The sequence below is a fragment of the Sceloporus occidentalis genome, unplaced genomic scaffold (assembly GCF_023333645.1).
Source record: "Sceloporus occidentalis isolate IW3139 unplaced genomic scaffold, rSceOcc1.0.p SCAF_9, whole genome shotgun sequence".
In the NCBI taxonomy this organism is placed as follows: Eukaryota; Metazoa; Chordata; class Lepidosauria; order Squamata; family Phrynosomatidae; genus Sceloporus; species Sceloporus occidentalis.
The window spans coordinates 8,610,574-8,632,625 of NW_028316989.1; the positions used below are offsets into that span (position 1 = coordinate 8,610,574).

The 22,052-nt window shown below is 38.3% G+C and overlaps 1 protein-coding gene across 5 annotated transcripts in view; it reads left to right on the top strand.

The window, feature by feature from the left end:
• Positions 1–22,052, top strand: part of OGDH (oxoglutarate dehydrogenase) — a 47,895-nt gene that overhangs the window by 13,347 nt on the left and 12,496 nt on the right. The window contains exons 3-13 of one of the 5 annotated variants that reach the window (XM_089538252.1): positions 344–532; positions 3,478–3,568; positions 9,623–9,667; positions 12,062–12,177; positions 14,450–14,604; positions 15,381–15,527; positions 15,904–15,994; positions 17,227–17,406; positions 17,782–17,910; positions 19,026–19,205; positions 20,324–20,476. In XM_089538252.1, the coding sequence (XP_089394378.1) occupies positions 344–532; positions 3,478–3,568; positions 9,623–9,667; positions 12,062–12,177; positions 14,450–14,604; positions 15,381–15,527; positions 15,904–15,994; positions 17,227–17,406; positions 17,782–17,910; positions 19,026–19,205; positions 20,324–20,476 (1,476 nt within the window). Of the gene's footprint in view, positions 1–343; positions 533–3,477; positions 3,569–3,694; positions 3,798–9,622; positions 9,668–12,061; positions 12,178–14,449; positions 14,605–15,380; positions 15,528–15,903; positions 15,995–17,226; positions 17,407–17,781; positions 17,911–19,025; positions 19,206–20,323; positions 20,477–22,052 lie in introns of those variants that run through there. The other 4 variants (XM_089538251.1, XM_089538254.1, XM_089538253.1 and 1 more) reach the window with 4 other exon arrangements.

Sequence of the window (22,052 nt, forward strand, 5' to 3'; positions counted from 1 at the left end):
CCTTGAAGTATGGTGAAGTCTCCTCCTTTGGAAGTTTTTAAACAAGAGGCTATATGGCCATTTGTCGGGACTGTGAGTGTCTGACTGTCTTTCAACATGGCAGGAGGTTGAACTAGATGGCCCTTGCATTCTCTTCCAACTCTTATGTTTCTATAACTTGCAAGTAGGGTGTAGACTCTGACTATTGGAAATTACATTTTGATTAACTCTAGGAGATACAGTGCATAGCAGTGAGTACTGAGAGAAGAAGATGTTAAACTATATTTGATACAGTTGGAAGGGCTATATTAAGCTAGTTGCAAAAGTGATGGTTAAAATGAAATTTTATTTTTATTTCCTTTAGTCATGGGACATATTCTTTCGCAATGCCAATGCTGGAGCTGCTCCAGGTACTGCTTACCAAAGCCCCCCTCCATTAAGTACCAGCCTATCAGCACTGACACACGCACAGTCTCTGGTTCAAGCACAGCCGAATGTAGATAAACTGGTAGAAGATCATCTTGCAGTCCAATCTCTTATTAGAGCATATCAGGTAAGATTGTTTTCTGCCATTTTTCCTGCAGAGTGTAAACACAAAATTCACTTTTTTCAGCCACAAGACTAGAGAGAGATTCTCACTTTATTTCTTGACTGAAAATAAGCCTGAATCATTAGTTAATGACTAGGTAGGGGAAATCAATTTGAATGCTTATTCTTCTACCATTAAGTGCTTTTTATTTCATGCCTACACATGTATATGTACCATTTTACTCACTAAACTTACCTAGAGGTACAATGAAATCCATTGATAGGCTTCAGTTTGCCAGTAAACAGGCAAATTAAATTCCATAATTTGTTCTTGAACAGTAAAACAGCTCAGGCAAAGTTACAGAATTAACCAGGCTAAAATTAAGCCAAACGTATAACGATCCTGTTGATGATCTCATGGTAAGCTATAGTTGGCCTGTAATTTCAGAAATGGATGGAAACATCCAGTAGACATTTTTGTAATGGCTATTTTCAGGTTTCCATATTTCATTTTCAGAAAGAACAGCACTGCATCCATCAGTTAGTTTTTGTTTACTGCAGCACAAAGGATAACCTGTCCTATTGCGAAAGACAGATTTTAAATCTGAATAATCATGTTGGTATCTTCACACTTAGTATTCAGTAAGTAATTTGGAAATGCTAGGCAAGCATAAAGTGTATTTTCAATCTTTTGATGTTTTAGTTTAGAAGCAGAATAAATCGTAAAGATTTCCCTTCCTCTGCAATATAGTCATGATAATTGTGTCTTACCTTGCAGGGTTGTTGTAAGTTTATATTTAGATAATGCATATAAATATCTTTTAAATTCTGTACAAGTGTTGGAGAGCTATAGAGGTATTGAGTGTTATCCCTATATTAGACTATAGTCAACACTGGTGTCTTACTGCATGATTTGGTGCGTAGTGGATCATCTTATTAAATATATCTGACTTTATGTAAAGTTTATTCCAAGGCCATTTTATAGATTAAGGTCATTGCCATCTTGGTGCTTGGAAATAATAGACCATTCTAATCACTGACTGTAAGTCTTCCTTGCTGTTGTTATCAAAGACAGCCATGTTAGTTTGGAAAACTGGCATACAAATCTTATAGCACCTTTGAGACTATCTGAAAGAAAGGTGTTGGTAGCATGAACTTTTGAAGATTTGAGTCTATTTCCATAGATGTGTCTGAGGTGCTACAAGTTCTCTTTGCTCATTGTTGTTTTGTTATCTAAATTTCAAGCATAGTTTAAGCCACTCTCTGACTGTGTTCCCCAACACAGTCACTCTCTGTGTTCCAAATATGTTGCATCACTACATTAGTAACAGGAAATTCAGGCAAAACCTTAATATATTTAATGTTTATTCAGAACTGAAAGTAGGTCTTGGCTGTGGCCATTCTTTATAATGTGACTGTACTGAGTATACAAGACATGTTAAGTCTCCCTTATCTAGAAATCCAAACCTCTCCAGAATCCAAAATTACCACATGGATGGCTGAAATAGTGACACCGTTGCTTTCTGATGGTTCAGTGTATACAAATTGTTTTCATGCACAAAAATATTAAAACTATTGTGTATAAAATTACCTTCAAACTATGTGTATAATGTACATATGAAGCTTAAATTAATTTCATGTTTAGAGGTGAATCCCATCTCCAAGATATCTCACTATGTATATGCAAATACTCCAAAATCTGAAATCCAAAACATTCTGGTCCCAAGCATTTTGGATAAGGAAGACTCAACCTGTAGCAGGGACTTAGGTACAAATATAGCTTCTGGAACAGTTTTCTTTAAGATAAAGCTTACTTAAATTATTTTAATAACTGGAGAATATAATGCACAAATTCATGATTTGGAAAGAAAGACACTTCTGCTGAACAGCTCCAAAGTATTTTATTGAATTCTTTTCCAGAAAGCTAGTTTAAAGGATGTTATTTTGGAGAATATTTTGTAAAGGTATCTTCATTTGTTATGTGATATCTATAGTATTCAAACCTTGGCAGAACTTCTTTTAACATTTATGAGTACAGACCTCTTATTATGTGATTTTACACATGTATATGATCTTAACTGATTTTCACAGATGTATATGATAGATGAGAACATGCTTATTAAATGATTTGCATACTTACTGGAGTGAAAATAAACATTTTCAGCATGCAGACTGGGCAGCCTTTTCAGAATGCAGTTTTCAGAAGGCTAGACAATACATACATATGCAGAAATCAAGCTTTTAAATAAAGATACCAGCAATTCCCCTCCAAACAAATCTTACCAAGAAATAGGTTCACCTTAAGGTTGCCATAAGTCAGAAATGATTTGAACACACACAACAGCAAATCCATACATAATGTTTAATGAACATAATGAAGATGACGGTAGCACAGCATCATGGGCAGAGCAACCAAATGTTAATGGCAAACTGTTATCCCCAGTCAGCACCTGTCCTGCCCTTCATGGCATCTATTCTAGTCCTGCTACTTGAAGGAGGTTTTCCAACCTCGCCACTAACCTGGATCCAGCACCTTAAGCCACCTCTAGTAGCAATGCCATTTTTACAGTATTAATGTAAAAAGCTGGGAATAATGAAAGATTCACATAAGCCAATGACATTTTTAAAAGAATTTCTGTAAGAATCAAGAATCCAGTTCTTAGACATAGTAGAAAAATATTTTTCTACAGTAGTTTTTAAAGAATAATAGTAAATGTATTGGACATTACAGTGGTTTGTGTCTTTGCTCTAACCTCAAGCCTTCTTTCCCCTAAAATTGTAGTATAAAATATTTTTGCTTTTAATTACTTCAGAGAAAAATTTAACATCTATGGTGCAGAGTGAATTCATGTTCAGAAGTACTGTTGAAATACAGCACCATTGCGCTAAGTGAACTTGCAGTACTTTGCAGAAACACTGTACTGTAAAAAATGCATTTAACCAACTGACTAATTTTGTTGTTGTTTCTAGGTCAGGGGTCACCACATTGCCAAGCTTGATCCTCTCGGCATTAGTTGTGTAAATTTTGATGATTCAGCAGTAACTGATTCTCCAAACGTCGGTGAGAATTACTCTGCAAATTAATTCTAATGTAATTTTTAACTTTTATACCCCTTTCCTTTCTATTCCCCTTTCCCATCCCTCTTTTGGTGTCCACTTTCCTTTTCATTCCTGGCCCATTTCATAGATTCGAGGGCATCATGTAGCACAGCTCGACCCACTGGGCATCTTGGATGCTGATCTGGACTCTTCCGTTCCAGCCGATATTATCACTTCCACAGACAAACTGGGTGAGGGCTCCAAGAGCAGTTAGTGCCGCATTGCTTGAGCTCCTCTGTCACTTTTCACAGCTTCTAAATAGATTGCTTCACTAAGTCTGAAGGGAAAAGTCTTAAGTTTCCTTCATAATGATCACTCTTTAAAAATTAAATTTAATTTAATTAAAAATTATCTCTCTGTTCTCACCTTCCACTGTAGCCGCTAGTTGTTGCCTACACAGGACAGGACAGCTTGCTCTCTCTTCAATTCTTGTTAATTGCAGTTCAGTTATAAATGACTCTGACTAGCCTAGTAGTGCAAATCATATGCCTCTCTGAGGCAGTGAAGAATATTTGGCAGTCATATAAAGCTTGGGCTTTCCTCCTTACCTTACCTTTACTCTTCACCAGCCACCACCCCCAGTTTTCTAAAGATCAGTAGGGCCTCTGCTTGGAGCTGTGGTGACTTGCTTTACCAGCAAAGGTCTCTAAGCAAATTTTGTGGTGACATTTCCTCATTCAGTTTACTTGTCATCATTACAGCGTTAGGGCAAGGTGCACAACTAAGAGAAGCTGAATACATGGTTTCAATTCTAACCAATGGCTCTTTCAGTGATCATGACAAGGAAGCTTTCGAATACATTCCCACATCTAATAAAGAGACTGAAATGATGGAATCCTTGGCTGGAAGGTGCATGTGTGTTATTCAGATGGGGACAAGGTGCACTGAGCAATTTTTGGAATTGGGTTTTCCAGTACAACCCAAATTGCTCTTTAATTTGATCACTAGTGTTTCTCCCCCTTTTACCAAACATAGTACAGGTTATGGTGGCTGAGCTCTATTGATTGCTGGTGCTTTCCACAGGTTAATCAACCTGGCTCTGCAAGCGCTTTTAAGTAGCATGCATCTAACTTAGAATAGAGCAATAATAATGACCACTAACCCCTTTCAAGATGAAAATGTGATTAGAATATTCTTGCAAATGATGTAAACAAATTATCTACTTTTGAGACATCCACTAATGATGTGTACATAATGTGTGTACTGGTAAAATGAAAGATTTTTAAGGGAGTAAGCAAAAATATAATTCATTAATATTCTCTGCATATGCTTTTAGGGTGCTTCTCTGATTATGTGTTAGAAAACATGCACAGTGTATTTGACTTGGTAAAATGGTAATCTTTAACTAGCAGGTGACATTCATAAGCTATTGCTTCCTCTACGTTAGATGTCTAAGAGTGCTTGGGTATCAGCAATGAGACCAGTGGGTTTCATTGTGATTCCCCATAATGATTCCCATTGTGACTCACAGTAGTTGGAAAAATTACTAAGGGTTGTCAAAGAGGAAAGTGCAAAGGCAGGCTTACTGCTGAATATAAAGAAAACAAGAATAATGGTCACTGAGGATATACATGAATTTATCAAAGACAATGAGGTAATCTAAATAGTTAGAGTTCCCATAACTTGGATGAAATGTCATTCAGAACAGATACTGCAGTCAAGAAATCTGAAGAAGACTAGGAATGGAAAGGCCATTATGAAAATACTAGACATGATCCGTAAGTGCAAAGATGTATAACTGAGCACTAAAGTCAGAATCATCCAAGCCATTGTGTTCCCCATCACCAAATACAAATGTGAGAGTCGGACAGTGAAGAAAGCTGTTAAGAAAATCAACTCATTTGAGATGTGGTACTGGAAAAGAAAGTTGATGATACTGTGGACAGCCAAAAAGACAAATACATGGGTCCTTGAACAGATCAAGCTTGAAATCTGGAAGCCAAGATAATCAAATTGAGACTGTCATACTTTGGTCACATTATGAGAAGGCATGACTCACTAGAAAATACAATAATGCTGGGAAAGTTAGAGGGTAATGGAAATAAAGGAAGACCACATTCCAGATGGATAGACTCAATCAGGGAGATCACAGGCCTGAATTTACAGGACCTAAGCAGTGCAGTGGAGGAAAGGGGGTCTTGGAGATGTCTCATTCATAGAATCACTGTGAGTTAGGGCCGACTCGAGAGCAGTTAACAGCAACAAACACACTAGGGTAAATATAAATGTTGTAAAATGAGTAGGTGTTTATTCCTTTACCTTCCCCATATTTGTGACTGGAATTCTGTCCTTTACTACCATTTGTATGTATTTACCTGAAAAAGTTGATTTTGAGATCGATTTAACTGCCCTGGCTCACTGCTAGGGAATCCTGGGAACTGTAGTTCATTGTGGCCTCAGAGCTCTCTGGCAAAGAAGTCTCACAAAACCTCACTCAGGTATTTAGGATAGTACTGTCTAGTTTTGTGTTATATGATAATGAACATCAAATTAAAATACTCACTGAGATGAGATTATGAAGGTATCAGAACTTTGTCTGCTGATCAATAATACTGTAAGAATGTATCATTTCTATTGTCCTTCGTGCTGTGCTAATATTCTTTTAAATGCTCAATTCAGTGCCTATTCTTAAAAGCTGAATAATAGCCATTTGCAGTTAATCGTTAGTAGTAACTACTCTGAAAAGTTTGAATAGGTATTGTATCTTGCAGTGTCACTTCTTCTGATCCTAACAGTGAACTATATGAGGTTGCCACAAATTTCTAAGGTGTTGTTTGCACCATTAATTGCTGACTTTGCACAAAGTTTTTCCTTTGCCTTGTAAAATACAAACCTGTACCAAGTCATTGATCATTTATATATGGAAATACTAATTTGTGAGAATCACAGAGTTGGAAAGAGGTGAAAGTATCAGCTTAAATGTGGGTCACATTTTTCTTGGGGAAGATGTTGGCTATTTTAAGTACTCTTCCCACAAAATTTTAGTTATGACTATTAATACCAGATGATCTTTTGGTGTCTTTTAGTTTTTAGCACTTGAATACAAGTATTTTGTTGCAGCCAAGAAAATGCATGTTCATATCTAATTTAAAATACTTCCTTGCTTTGTTTTGTTTATTATGGTGATGCCATTTTTCTTATTAGTGGGCTAACATAATATGCAGAAACTGAAATTAGAAACACACACCTTGTTTTGTTTAATAATATTTTTATTAATTCATACACATACAGAACACAACGGAGCAAAACAAACAGGAAAAAGCATTAAAAACACAGAACACATACAACTATTTACAATTGACTTCCTTTCCTCATCCTTCTGGTTTTATTCACATCTTAACTTTTCTTTCTTTCATCATTTTATCTTATATTTATATCCTGTGTTTCCTTTCATTAATCCTTTTTATCCAATGATTTGTATTGAAAAAACATACACCTTCTTAAATCACCAGGAATTGCACTGTTACTCTTTTTCCAGATTGTCTTGAGCGATGCTCTGCAAAATGTGTTACGCTCTATCAAGCTAGGAATGGACTGTGTCACTATAATTAATAGGAAACTATCAATAGACACACCACATTACTTTTCACTTCCTCACAGATATCCTATGCCTCATCAGAAAGTGAAAGACTACTCACTTTTTCTCTTTCTACATCTTTCATTCAGTAGGTGTCCAAAACCTATCTACATCACCTCCAAAACACTTAAAGGCTGAACCCTCCACTTCCTAGGAGCTAAATGTTAGGGCTTTGGGTACAGCTGCCTTCTTCCACTGGCATGTTTTCATGATCCCAGCTGTTTCCATCATTGAACCTGGAGTCATAGGTACAGCATATTCATTGGCTAGAGAAAGCCTCAAGAACACTACTATGCTCTGAATCTTTCCAAATATATTCTTCCAAAGGAGCAAGAACTATTGTGTATTTGAAACAGACTCTCATCCCATTGTAGGATTCCCAGACAGACAGGCCCAGAGGAAGAAATAATCAGAAGAAACATTTTGACAAAAGAAAGACACTATACTCCATGATGGCTTGCTTATTGTATAACATATTACATTACATATTACTAATTAGAATAGCCAATAGACCTACAGCCAAATTACACACAATCAGCTACAACATAAAAAGTATTTTTCCTACAACTACAGGAGTTTAGTTCATCTTATAGGCTGACAAAATAGGGGCTGTGCAGACCGGCCATACAATGCACGCCCCAACTCCACCCCCATGGAGGCTTGATGCCGCATGCCGCTCCCCTGACACTGCATTTACACGATGCAGCACCAAAGGAGCGCCGTAAAGCCGCGGTGCCACAGCTATCACACCCTTTCCAGGGCGTAAAAAGGAGCCGCTTTTTGTGGCTCCTTTTTGTGCCCTGGAAAGGCCAGATCAGGGCTGTGGTGTGCAGTTGCTGCGGCCCTGATCCGGCACAGCTGGAGATGGTTGCAGGCCACCCCTTATGGAGGGAGTCTGCACAGCCTCAGAGAATCTGAACAGAAAATTTGCACAGATGAGTACAGAGTTGGCTGCTGGGTGCACTAATGGTTTAAGGCTGGGGTGCGTGCAAATTGTTGTTGACTAGGCACCTTAGGCTAAGGTCTTCAAATTCTGTTTTGAACCTCAAACTCTATTTTAGAGTCCATAAGCAGCAGATCTTAAAGTCTGCTGCTCTGAGTTGATTTCTTCCAATAAGTCCAAAAGCATTCTCTGCACTGTCTGCATTGACAGTGGTCTTTCCCTAGAAGAAACCTCTAGAACCTTTATCTCATGCAGTAAAGTAAGCATTTTTCTAATGACTGGACCTCTATCCCTGAAATTCAGAAATTTGTCACACCACCTGATTTAATGGGTACAGAATGATGACTAGTCAGGAGTTAAATCACTTTTGCGATACACTTTTGCACTATAGGAATGTAGATGTCATTGCTTACAACAATATAGATGTCATATAGATAACATTGTTCACAGTTATATCTGGAAAACCTTTGTACCTCAGAGGGGAGTATGAGGTTAGGAAAGTGCCTACTCACCTTTCTGGGATGAAGAGCGCTGGTGGTCTCCTCACAGGGTTGTGCACAGGGCAGAAAATACTTCTGGACATTGAGTTTATTTAAGAAGGATGAGACTTTACTAGTAGTTGTAGTAATACAAATCTAGTTACCACTTGGCAAATTCTTGCCAGTAAATTACTGCTTTTTTTAAAAAAATGAAAATGTGTTATAATCAAGGAGAGGACTGAGCCAAATCTATTAAAACTGATCCCTGTCCTGGTAAAGTAACCCCAAATAAAAGAACAGAAGAGCCAGAGTAGCCACTGTTGATGCTGACTTGAATACAAGATACACATACTCAGCTGTGTATCTCTCTGGTCTGTCTGTATAATTTACGCTACTGGATGATAAAGTATGTGAATTCTAGTGTACTTTGCCGTGATCTTCTAGTAGGTAGAATAGATAGAAATATAGTGTTTAAAAAGTAGATACAAATTTACTTTTATGTGTAGAGTAGCAAACTACATAGTTTTCTGTATAGGGAGAGTAGGTAGAAATACAGTGTTTAAAAAGTGTAAAGGTTATCTGGTTCATCTAAACCAGTTATTAGATTCTGCAATAAGGCTTTCATTTATGCAGTTGTGAAGTTTGACTGGGAGTCTGCTCTAGAGACTCCTGGTTTGATATTCCTAAGGAAACAGTGAGGAGATCTCAAACCATGTAGCTTAACTGTTAACCTATACTGTCTAACTTGTATGCCTTTTATTATTTGAACAGCCTTTGTGGTTGGCTCTAGAAGATTCATTCAAGGATTTCTTTCCCCAGATGTAGTGCAGTCATCTTTCATTCTAACCCCTTTTCTTCTTTGGTGGTTATGATTGTGTATGTATGGGCACTGTGTAAAAAGCTGACTTTCTCTTTACATGACTATTTTCTCAATCCTTCCGGGTTTTAAAAAAGCTAACTTTGACTGGGTCTCTCTGTCTTCTCCTTTCTGCATCCCACCTCTCCCTTCTTCCCCAGATCTTGCAGTATTCAAGGAGCGGCTGAGAGTGCTAACAGTAGGAGGTATGCAAATAATGAGCGTTTAACCCTTCTGGAGATTAGGACTCTCTGAATAGTTGACTCTGGGCATGTGCAGTTAGGTAAAGTTATGGCTTGTCCCATCTTATAACAGTGTTACTCTTTTCCCCTTCCCCTCATCGTTTTCGGTGTTCAAGGTGAAGCTGGCGTTTGTAATCAAAGTTCTGTGTCTGTCATGCTCTCCTATTGTCTACTCTTTCACTTGGTTCATAGTTGTGGTCATTTTTCATATTGTTTGCTTGCCATTCCTTTGTTTTGCATTGAGTATTTCAGAAAGCGTTGCCATGCTTTAGCATCCTAGAAATGTGTATGTGTTGTTGGATGCTCATTGGCACATATCCAAGAGGGTTTGCTGCTGTGGTGCTTAGGTTAATTTGTTTGAATTAACTTTACTATTGTTCTGCAAAATCTTCCATATAGATGCATAATGTTAGGCAATGACATCCAAGGATCTTTTTTTAGACTTGGTTATCTTTTTGCTGTGGTAAGAGATTGCTATGTCCTTGTTGCCCTACACTGGAAGTTTGCAAAAATGTTGAGCGTGAAGGTGTTCAAATTCTTAATTTACAACTAAGCTCTTAAATCTAATAATTGAAAGGAGCCCCACACAATTTTGGTGATTGGAACTGAACCAACCTATCTGGGCTTCTTCCTGGCAGATTAGTATTTCTGATGCACAATCGTGAAGTTTGAGAAATGAAGATTATTATGGAAATTCCTCTTGTTGCTTGCATGAGAATGAATATTCTTCAACTTTCCTGGTGTCATTTGAACCTATAGTCTTCAAAAGTATATCCAGTTTTGAATTTGGTCTAGATTTGTTTGTATAAGCTGATCAGATTTCAGTCCTGTTAATTGGAATCAAGTGTGTTTAAATGCTAATCTCTAAATGGTGTGAATATAGTAGACTGAAAGGTGCTTTTGATCATAAAGAGCAATCCTGCAGTTGTCTGTGTGGCCACAGCAAAATCCTGAGGTTAACAGCAGCCCTTATAGAGAGGTCAGCTCCTCATTTTGTCTTTTGAGTATGTGTCCATACTGCTTTAAAAATTGAGGATCTTTAGCTTGCTAACTTTTTGGATGTTGCAGATTTCTATTCTTTAACAAGGAGTGATATGGTAAATGTCCCTCAGAAGGACAGGACTCCAAGTCTGTATGCTGTCCTGTGGAATTCTGTCATTGCTTACTACTTGCAGAAAACCACCATCCAGTAAGCATGACTAAACATTACAGGGCAGGGAAATTGTGAGGATTCAGCATCATGAAGCTTATCATTAAGATTCATATAAAGTTTGTTGTGCTGAATTGCTTTCAAGATGTTCTATGTAATGGAGCAAAAATGTTTCATCAAACAAATATTTGGCAATTGTCCTGTCATAGGAACAAGAATGAGAGATGGCCCTTGTACGATCTCCCCCTTCTCACTAAGTTACCAGTAGAAACTCTTTCATGTTTCCTGCCTCAGGAGAGAACATTCAACCTCAAAATAGTCACCTGCGCTCTCATCAGCATTCAGTCAGACTCCCAGTGTGCTTTTGTTGAATTAGAATATTGGCCTTGCCTTTTACTTTTATCTATATGCCATAAAGTATTGTCACATTGTTAAGAAGAATTTCTCTGTCAGAGCTGCCTGATTCTTAGCTGTAATGTTTGTACATAATTATTCCAGGATCTGGTGCTGAATTATTGTGGAAGTATTGTGGAAGCATATGATAGTCCTGGTGACTGAAAGCTAGATGAAACAGGGAAGTAAGAATGAAATGAATTGTTGTAGGGGAAAATTTCAAGACTTCCAGGAACCAAGCCTTTGAGGCATGGTTCTTTTTTTACTTGTGAATAGACCAGTTCACTGTGGAATCTTTTATTTCCCAGGGTGAGCTATTCAGGAGAGTCCTCTGCAGAACTCTATGCACCATACATTATCTCACTGCTTTTCAGCCTTTTGGTTTGGGAAGTTGGTCCTTTCCCTTTTTTTTCTGCTTTACTTTACTTTTAATTCTGGATATGAAAATGTGGTGGCAATCTATGTTCACTGTGCTGTACCTTATTTCCTTTTTTATATTCTAAAATGTACGTATGTGGGTCTGAAATTCTGACTGATTCTTCCTCTGGATTTAATTACCAGTTGTCATGGCAAGTATATAATTTGTGTTTATATTCTGTATGCCTTACAAAACCTTTTTGTTCTTGCTTACTTGTCTATCATTTTTAATTGCTGCTTGTTTTTTATTCGTACAAACCTCCTTCATGCTTATTTTGTGCTGCTTTCTTGTCCCTTCCCTTGACTACCCAAAAACTGGTTCCTGTGCCATGGCTCCCTGCATTGGACACCTTCCCTCGCTCCTTTTTTGCCTTCTTCTACCCATGAAAAACCTGTAGGGTTTTATGGCCTGGATGAGTCGGATCTGGACAAGGTCTTCCACTTACCCACTACCACTTTCATTGGAGGAAATGAGTCTGCTCTCCCACTTCGGGAAATCATTCGCCGTTTAGAGGTAAGAACACTGGAGACCTGACTTCATAGTATTTCTCACTTATTTATCCTCATTTGTGAGGTAGGTTAGGCTGAGAGATAGAGAATGTTTTTTCAGTGAGGTTCAAGGCTGTGATCATTTCAGCTTGAGTCTTAATTCAGCACTCTCAGAACTACACAACATTGGCTAGGAATAAATCTGGCACTGCAAGAGGAACATAGACTTAGGGTTTAATACTGAAGTTTTTACCACGTAAAGCTCATATTTTTATAGGAGCTATCTTTCCAGCTTCATTCCACAGCTGTGCAGAAATAAATTTGGGCACCTTACTTAGCAAGTGCCATAATTTCTGCATTTCTTACATAGGAAATTCTCTGTATGAAGCAGATTTAAAGAACACAAATACTTCCATCCATTGCCCCATTGTTAGTGCCAGTGATAAGGAAGTGCTCTTGAGTGTCAGCTTGTAGGAGAACACACTTCTTAAGCTTAGTTCTCAAAGCATTTTTGTCCAAAAGCCATACCACAGCTATTAGAAATTATCCTTTCATTAGCTGTTATGAGATATTCCTTTTGGTGTAAATTATTGGAGCAAACTGATGCCCTGTTCTTACGCCTGTAGAAGACATTTGCTTTGGACTCTTTGCATGGATTAAAACAACTGATAGTGATGTGTCTGATCACTGGCAATCCTTTTGGAAACCACAAGAGAAAAACATTTTCAATACAGGTTCCTCTTCTGAGAATGAGGGTCGATATACAGAGTCAGCTACTCAGCTGCTAAAAGCCAGCTGTGTTGTTCCTTAATCTGAAGCATAGTATTTTCACAGCATATGTGGATTGTCCTTAGAGAATAGGTCTGTAAGGTGAGTATTTGGACAGATAAATTCCCTCAGGAACTATTTTATGAAAATATACTGAGGGGGAATTAGATCCCTGGTGCACTTGTGGTTTCAGAAAGGTAGTAAAATAAAATCCAAAACATGATTGTCCACATGCAAAAACAAATGTAGAAGTGTGAGAATTTATCCTTGTGGGATTTCATCTCCAAAAACAACTGCATTCTGGCAAGTATCTAGATAGATATACTTAATATTTTAATGGCTATTCCTGATGGAAGTGCATTTATTCCCTAATTTTCTGGCAGCATAAAATTTTCCCTTGGCAGTTTGGGTACTTCTCGCTTAGCACAGCAAAAGAACAGCTGTTACTGACTCTTAAAGAGGGAAGGGAGAGGCAGATGGGAGGAAGAACCTCAAGAGTGGTGACCCTTTTTCTGTCCCTGCTGTAATTCATGCAGGATTACAGTTCATGCAGAAAAGTCAAGCACTCAGGACTCATCAGCAATGACTTCTTTCCAAGCTCTGTTGGTATCTGAAAATATTCCCCCTGGACTCCAAATTTGTGGGTTAGCTTCTCTTCCCCACTTGATGACCAGGTTCTAATAACATATTTCATACGTCAGCACCATTTTCTGGTGAAGGAAATAGAACCTTGTTGTCTGCCTGTTAACTTTCAGTGTCATGACTATGCCTAAAAATAATTTCCAGCAAGGTTGTTTAAAGGCCAGTCTTGTGACCTCCTGCCAGACATTCCTTTCCTTATCTGCCTGAATCTACTGCACTCCCCTTTCTTGTTATTAGAATTTTAAATATAAAAAACATAAAGCAAAGCTTGTAGTGTTACTTCAGACAAATCTTTATGCATTATTTTTCAAACATCTGCCATCAAAAAGTGCTTTATAACTTCAGCTTGTCTGTCATGGAGCCTCTCTTCAAGGGCTCTGAGGCACACTGTAGAGCAGGGGTGGGCAGTTCTTCCCCTCCATATGTTTTTCGACTGCAGCTTGTTAGGACTGCTTGGAGTTGTAGGCCACAAATATCTGGAGGGCCGTGGTTTCCCTTTCCTGCTGTAGGATGTAGGCATTCTGTAAGTACACACAATATATAGAGCACCAGGCCTATATGTAGAGTACATTCCAAAATGTCTTTGATGTCCTTCTGGTAACAGGCCGAAACATTTTATTCAGACAGGTTTTTAGAAGTGCTATATTGTTTTAAATTGTATTGTTTGTTGTTTTTAATATATTTTATAGAGTGTATGTTTTTTAATATTATTCTTAGATTTATTCAATTTTAATGCGGCATTTTGTATGTTTTTATTTGTAATCTTTTTAATGTGCGAGCTGCCTTGAGTCCCAGTATTGGGAAAAGGCAGGATATTGATGGTGGTGGTGGTGATGATGATGGTCAAATCTGCTTCACCTTACATCTTCTCTATCCTTATTGAACAGATGGCCTACTGTCAACATATTGGTGTAGAATTTATGTTTATTAACGATCTGGAGCAGTGCCAATGGATAAGGGAAAAATTTGAAACCCCAGGGATCATGCAGTTCTCTAGTGAAGAAAAGCGCACTCTTCTGGCTAGACTAGTTCGGTCAACCAGGTACTTTAATAATAATAACAACTTTATTACGGCCATTTGGCCAGCACAACCAGGTACTTTAATTTCTTTTGTCTGCTTAAAAGCAACTTTCTGTACTTGAACATGGCAAATCGTTCCAGTTTCATGGAAACGGGCAATGAAATGGCAAAGGTAGGTGCATGGCCCAGGTTAGAAGGAACAAGGAGTGAATCTAAAGTTGGCATTCTTAATAGATTGAGGCATAAAGATACAGCTCTAATCTGTCCATATTTACACCTTGGTTGAGAGCCATGGCTCTGTATACCATTTGTCAAAACATATCTTTCAATGTAAGTGTCTCATTAGGTGTGTCTTGTTGCTTGAACAAATAACTACTGCTGCCTCCTAGGAGTAAAGTATGTATTACGAGGAACCACCCTACCAAGAAGCAAAAATGTTTAACAAATCAAATAGAGAAATATAGGGGGGAGGGGAGGTTGAAAAAGAAAGCTAAAGTCAGAGTTATTAATACTCTCCATACATTACCTCTAATCTCATTACTTATAAAACTTTTTTTTTTGCACGATACACATGGACGTATGTCAACTCAGGATTTTATGCCATTTAAAAATATATTGTCTCTATGATAGCACAATTCTCTTTTTCTCCTCCCTAGCAAGAGCATTCAAACAGAGGAAAACAAGACTGTAGCCAGATAAAATTAAATCATGTTAGATACATTAAAAGCTTGACAGAATAAATCCCTTACAAATATCACACGATGACCATTATAAAATAACTAATTTTATGCCTTCCAGATTTGAAGAGTTCCTGCACAGGAAATGGTCTTCTGAAAAACGCTTTGGTCTGGAAGGTTGTGAGGTTCTGATCCCTGCTTTAAAGACAATAATTGACAAATCAAGTGAAAAAGGAGTGGATTATGTGATCATGGGAATGCCTCATAGGTATTTTTTTTCTTGATATAAACTGGTTATTGCAAAGGACTGATGATTGTGGCATTCTTGAAATATTTTGGCTTGAGTTCAGGAGGTTTCTCGGCTTTGCTGTAGCCTCCACTTTTGTGATTATGAGGCTATTGCTCTCCTTACAGCAGCATAACGCTCTTTTTAAATGAAAAGAGTAGGTTGCTATCACATAGGGTTGCTATGAAGGCGAATGCAAAGATTATAAAACTTTGTCTGAGTTGTAAATGGTAGCACTCAGAAATGGCATAATCCTGCTTACTGCAAGAAGAGATGTAGCAGAATAAGTTAAATGAATATTGTGTCTAGACAAATCCATGAAGGTTTTTTTTTGCTAAATATTGCTTTGGTTTTCTAGAGGGCGTCTGAATGTCCTTGCCAATGTTATCAGGAAGGAGTTGGAGCAGATTTTCTGCCAATTTGATTCCAAGCTGGAAGCTGCAGATGAGGTGTGTTATATTTCCTATAGCAATCCACAACCATAGGGATATTCTTTCATGCCAGTTAATCAAGGCAGAAGACCAAAATTCCAAACCATTTCCTTTCTCCATCCTTTTCAGCTTTTGTTCTTCTGTCTTGCCAACTGGTTGAGAATTTTTCTCTCTCTGTTTCCAGACTAAAATATAATTTGTACTTCATCTACTTAGGTGTAGGTTACAAATAATTAGAGTATGACATTCGAGGGGGAATTTGTTTACAGAAATAAGCCACTAATTCAGATGAAAACAGTGAAGAGCTCTGTGCCTCATCGGAGAAAAAGACAACACATGAAACTACCATTAAAGCCACTCAATTACCTACAAGTGTGTAAGCCACAGAGCAAGAAAATGTAAAACAGATTCTTCCTCGTGGTCTGTGATTCACACAAATGGGCCATCCTGCATAGTTTGGAACCCTCTGGAACCTCAGAGAAGCATTTTGGCAGTAGCCCTGCCAACATCCAACAACCTGATATACGGGTCTTCCCACCACAACTGCCATTCCCTTTTTATCCACCACTTTAGAAACATCAAGAGGAACTACCTTCAGCTACTTTCATTTTTTCATCCCAGCCATTGGCCACTTAATCTCCAGTTTTTGGCGGGCTCTTTGAATTCTCTGGATTTTCTAACGTTTGTTTTCATTGAAGGGATGCTTGTCCTCAGGGCACGTTTCCTCACTGGCATCATTCAAAAAGTGTGTCTCTTGCAACACCAAAATTCCTGCATGTACACTTAGAATCATTGGAAGAGACCACCAGAGCCATCCAATCTAACCTCCTGCCATGCACAAATACAAAATCAGAGCATTCCTGACAGATGGCCACCCAGTTTCTATTTTTTAAAAAAAACCCAAAGTAGGTGACTCCACCACTCTCTGAGACAGCATGTTCCACTGTTGAACAGCTCTTACCATGAGGAAGGTCTTAATGTTTAGGTAGATTCTCTTTTTCTGTATCCTGTATTTCTGTCTGTATAAATACAGGTTGAAGTTCCAGGTTAAGCTGCAGTGCTTTGCTTTTTTCTGTTGTGTTTTGTATACTGTGCTAGCTCTGATTATTCAGTACACCTCAGACTTCCAGTTTATCCCTGTCTGAAGGATACAAACAGTAAATATTTTTCTTTTCTTTTCTTTTTTGGTAAGACATTCACATTATCAAAACCTCAAAGATCTTAAGGTTGATCTTACTGTCTTTTGTCAGGGCTCAGGTGATGTAAAGTATCATTTGGGAATGTATCACCGGAGAATTAATCGAGTCACTGACAGGACCATCACTCTTTCATTGGTTGCAAATCCTTCTCACTTGGAGGCTGCTGATCCAGTTGTTCAGGGCAAGACAAAGGCAGAGCAATTTTATTGTGGAGATACTGAAGGGAAAAAAGTAAGTGATTAACATGTGACTTGTTCAGCTCTTTGTTCTTGATATTTCAGTTGTATGCCCATAAGTGGGCAAAAGGAAGAGTTTTATTTTGTTTTTGCTTTAGTACATCTAACACAAATGGCTTTCTTCCACAGCAATTCATTTCTCCTTCTGTACATTAGCATCAGTTACTGCTTTGGACTACAGTTCCCATATTCCCAATCCAACATAGGTAGAGGCCATGCTGACTGGGGTTTTTACAACCTGTAGTGCAAAAATAAACTTTTCTAAGCTTTAATTCAGTTGTAGATATATAGTGGTGGTGGTGGTGGTGATGATGATGATGATGATGATGATGATGATGATGATGATGATGATGATGCTTTTTCCTCTAAGGTGATGTCCATCCTTTTGCATGGAGATGCTGCTTTTGCTGGGCAAGGTATAGTTTATGAGACTTTCCACTTGAGTGACCTGCCTTCCTATACTACACATGGGACAGTTCATGTGGTGGTGAACAATCAGGTAAATGTTTGGTTGCAGTGTCAGATTTTCTCGCTGCTTTTTCCTATTTAAAACCTGTAAGAATATGATGATCTTTCTACTTAGTAAAAAATTTAATTTAGATGTCATTTTCATTACAAAGTGTTCAGTTACAACTCATTTTTAATGACTTTGACTTTTCCTCCCAGAGTATCTGGATGGAGAAATCTAAAGGACATGTCACATCCACAGAGCGAAACAGTCTGTGCTATAATAGTTGAATTCATAACCAAAGCAAACTATCCTTCCTTAATTTGATTTAATTCATTGAAAGAGTTGTCTACCATTATGCTCCTCAAGTTTCCTGGCTAACAATTTGTTTTCTAATGCGCCAGGAACTGGCACCATTTTGTGTCTGTTGGTCAGAACTGTTTCTTTAGTTTTAGAAACTCATTAAAGATTAGTAGTCAGTGGCTCAGGGTCCAGCACTGGAATAGGGACCGGTAATTTGGAGTAGCACTAGTCTAAACTCTTAATACTTTTACATTTAATGACTCATAGTTCTTTATGTTCTGTAGACTCTTATTTTTGAGCTCTTGCAAGTCTTAAAGTAATGAATTAAGCTTTTCTTACCACTCACAGTATATTTTCTGAGAACAAAAAAGGGCCTTGACATCCTTACTTTCTTTTATATTGTGTCAAATGAACAGCTGAAAATAAATTTCAGAATAATGTCTAGCTTAGCTTTTCTCCCAAGCATCCAGGGCTTTCTTTGTTATCCTCCTACCTGTGTTAAACGAGGTGAATCATTGAATAGCAGAGAGAAAATAAAAATGGTAAGAAGTCTACCAAACAAATCCAATTTTAACTAAACTAGCGAAAGACCATTTTTCTAGTGATTAAACAAGACCATATAACAATCCAGGAAGGGCCATAAATATGGCAAAATTGCCTTCTGAAGCCCCTGCAGGGTGTAGGGAAGTATTTTGAGGCTCCCCTCTCAAGCTTTGACAGCCAGTGTTTTAGGAACTTGAGCAATCAACTATTTTTTTTTCTATTTTGCATAAAGGTGGAAGTCTTCATATATGTCTTATCCAAGTCCTTTGTTACATTTACAGTTATGTTTCTGTTTAAAAGGCTTCTGTTGTCCTTTCCAGATTGGATTCACTACTGACCCCCGTATGGCTCGTTCTTCTCCATACCCAACAGATGTAGCCCGGGTGGTTAATGCACCCATTTTCCATGTCAATGCTGATGACCCAGAGGCTGTGGTTTATGTATGCAATGTGGCAGCTGAATGGCGAAGTACTTTCCATAAAGATGTAGTAGTGGATCTGGTACGTGGTAGTCATGGGGTGGGGGAATCTGTGTGATGAGCCTACATAAGAAAATGTTTAGGACAGCGGTTCTCAATCTGTTGGTCGCAACCCCTTTGGAGGTCAAACTACCCTTTTGCAGGGTTGCCTAAGACCAATGAAAAACACATATTGCCTTAGGAACCAAAACACCACAATTTATGGTTGGGAGTCACCACAACATGAGGAACCACAGCATTAGGAAGGTTGAGACCCGCTGGTTTAGGAGTATTTATATCTTGTACTAAATATGCTGAAAATGCTACTTTCATTGTTTCTTGTACTCTCTCAAGTATTTTAATATCATTTTTAGGGCTATACCCTCTGTATTTTATTTTACCCTTATAGATTTGAACAGAGAAATAAGAGACAGAATCCAGGTGATCACATACAAACAGATGTCCAAACATTTCTTACGCAGCAGTTCTACTGACCCAGTCAGAGGCAAATCTGGAAAGCCTTCCTAAATATCATAGTTCAAACAGCAAGGTTCAATCAAGAATTCTGGAGTGAAGCTTTGTTTCACATTTCTTCATGTCAAGATAATAAATAAATCAGGAGTTTTCAGCATAGTATACAGAGGAAGAAAGTTCCAGAGCTTAGAAGCAGCCACCAAAAAAAACCCCTCTCTTTTGTCCCCATCAGACATCCCTTTGAGGGTTTTTGCACTAAGTCCTCTTCCAAAGATTACAGAGCATGGGTGGGTTTGTAAGGGCAAATGGTTTTTCAGGTATTTTGGACCCAAACCATGTAAAGCTTTATAGGTAATAACTAGGACTTTGTGGCTGGGAATAGACCAGTATCCATTGGAGCTGTTGTAACAAAGGACTCATTAGCTTTTTGTAACTAGGTCCTGACCAATGAATCTTGCTTTTATTTATACCAATCTGAGGTCACAAGTTATTCTTCTGAATTTCTTGAGTTCAGCCACCTTGAGTCTCATGTTTGGGGAGAAAGATGAGGTGTAAATCTAATGCATACATAAATATGCTTCTCATCAAGTATCTCAATTTACCTAATCTTGGAAAGTATTTTTATTTGGGAACATTAAATATAGATATTGACATAATGACATTTGTGATTTTCTTGAAATATACTAGGTTTGCTACAGAAGAAATGGACACAATGAGATGGATGAGCCAATGTTCACCCAGCCATTGATGTACAAACAGATCCGAAAGCAGAAGCCTGTGCTGCAGAAATATGCTGAGACGCTAATTTCACAAGGAGTGGTAAATCAGCCTGAATATGAGGTATTTTTATTTATGGCTTGAGAATCAATTCTAAAGGTAGTCACCCTTCACAACCTCCTAGACATGCTTATAAACTCCTTTTTTCTATCTTTCTCTCTATATATATCTATATCTATACCTATATCTATCTATCTATATATCTATATCTATCTATCTATCTATCTATCTATCTATCTATCTATCTATCTATCTATATATCTTAATGATTAAATGGGCATGGCTGGGGAAGGTTAACTGAGGCCAGAAGTGCAAACTCAAAATTACAAGTGCAACTATGTACTGTAGCTGCTGTCTGACACTAGTATATAGCAAAATCATCTATTCCTGCGTCATCCCCAGCATCTAAGAATGTGGACTAGAAGGAAAGGAATCTTTGTAAATGGAACTAAAGAGCAAGTTGAAGAAGCAGCCTGGTAATCAGGGAAAATGAAGTTGTCAGAATAGCATCTGAAATTTGAATTTAATATGTTGTACCCTGTCTTGATACTTGCAGAGAGGTGGGAAAGAAAGAAAATGTGTTGTTGTTGTTGTTGTTGTTGTTGTTGTTGTTGTTATTGCAGAAGAGAGAACTATCTTGTAGCCAATTAAAACACAGTAAAACAAATTATGATAAGTTGTAATTGTGGCTGTGAAAAAAAATGTGCCTCGTGGTCCCCCTTTAGTTGCAGAGTAAAGCTAAAAACTAGTGACCTTCAAGAACAGGAGGGGAGACGAAAGAGTGAGAATTTGCCAAAGACTCATATAAATTGTCCTGTCTTGCAGCAGTGGGGGATATTGCAGCCCTTGAAGCCCCCCCAAAGGCCCCAGGCCCCACTTTTTTTTTGCCTTGCAGTTTTTCTCTTAAGGTTTGAATCCCCTTTCAGCTATGGAAACGCACTGCATAACCTTAAGCAAATCACATTTTCTTAGCTTCAGAGGAAGGCCAATCCCCTCTGAACAAATTGCCAAGAAAACCTTGCATTGCATTAGGGTCACAATAAGTCTGCAACAATTTGAAGCCACACAACAACAATGTACACTTAATGGTTATGGGGGAGATAAATATGAAATACAAGAACCTTTGTCTGCAGTTAAAAGATGGTCACAACTTTATAACTGCTAGAGCCTTGGCTCAGCATAAGACAGTGAGTCTAGGCATTGGATGACCTACCTGCTTGATGAACCCCTCCCACAGCCCACCTAGTGAGAGAACACACAGGTTGGCTCTAGGATGAAATGGGAAGACTAACTGTACATTTCCACTACCACCTGGCAGTGAGCTTGGGGAATTGGCCCTCAGACTGTGTCTGCACTGGAACCCCCCCCCCCTCACCCCACAAGACTCCTTAGGAATATCTCCAAAACAGAGGAAGTGGACACACAGGCCCTGTCCCCTCTTGACTGAATCCAGTCCAGTGATGAGACCACCAAGTCCCAAGACATAACACAAGATATAAAATCAGAAACCTTCCCATGACTATGCATAATCTCTCTGAAGAATGCTTGTCAGCAGATTGGCTGAGGAGTGTTTACACACTCCCCAGTTGAACTGGAGTAGAATTTTTCCCCAATATTCAGTTCCTGGAAGTTCCACCTC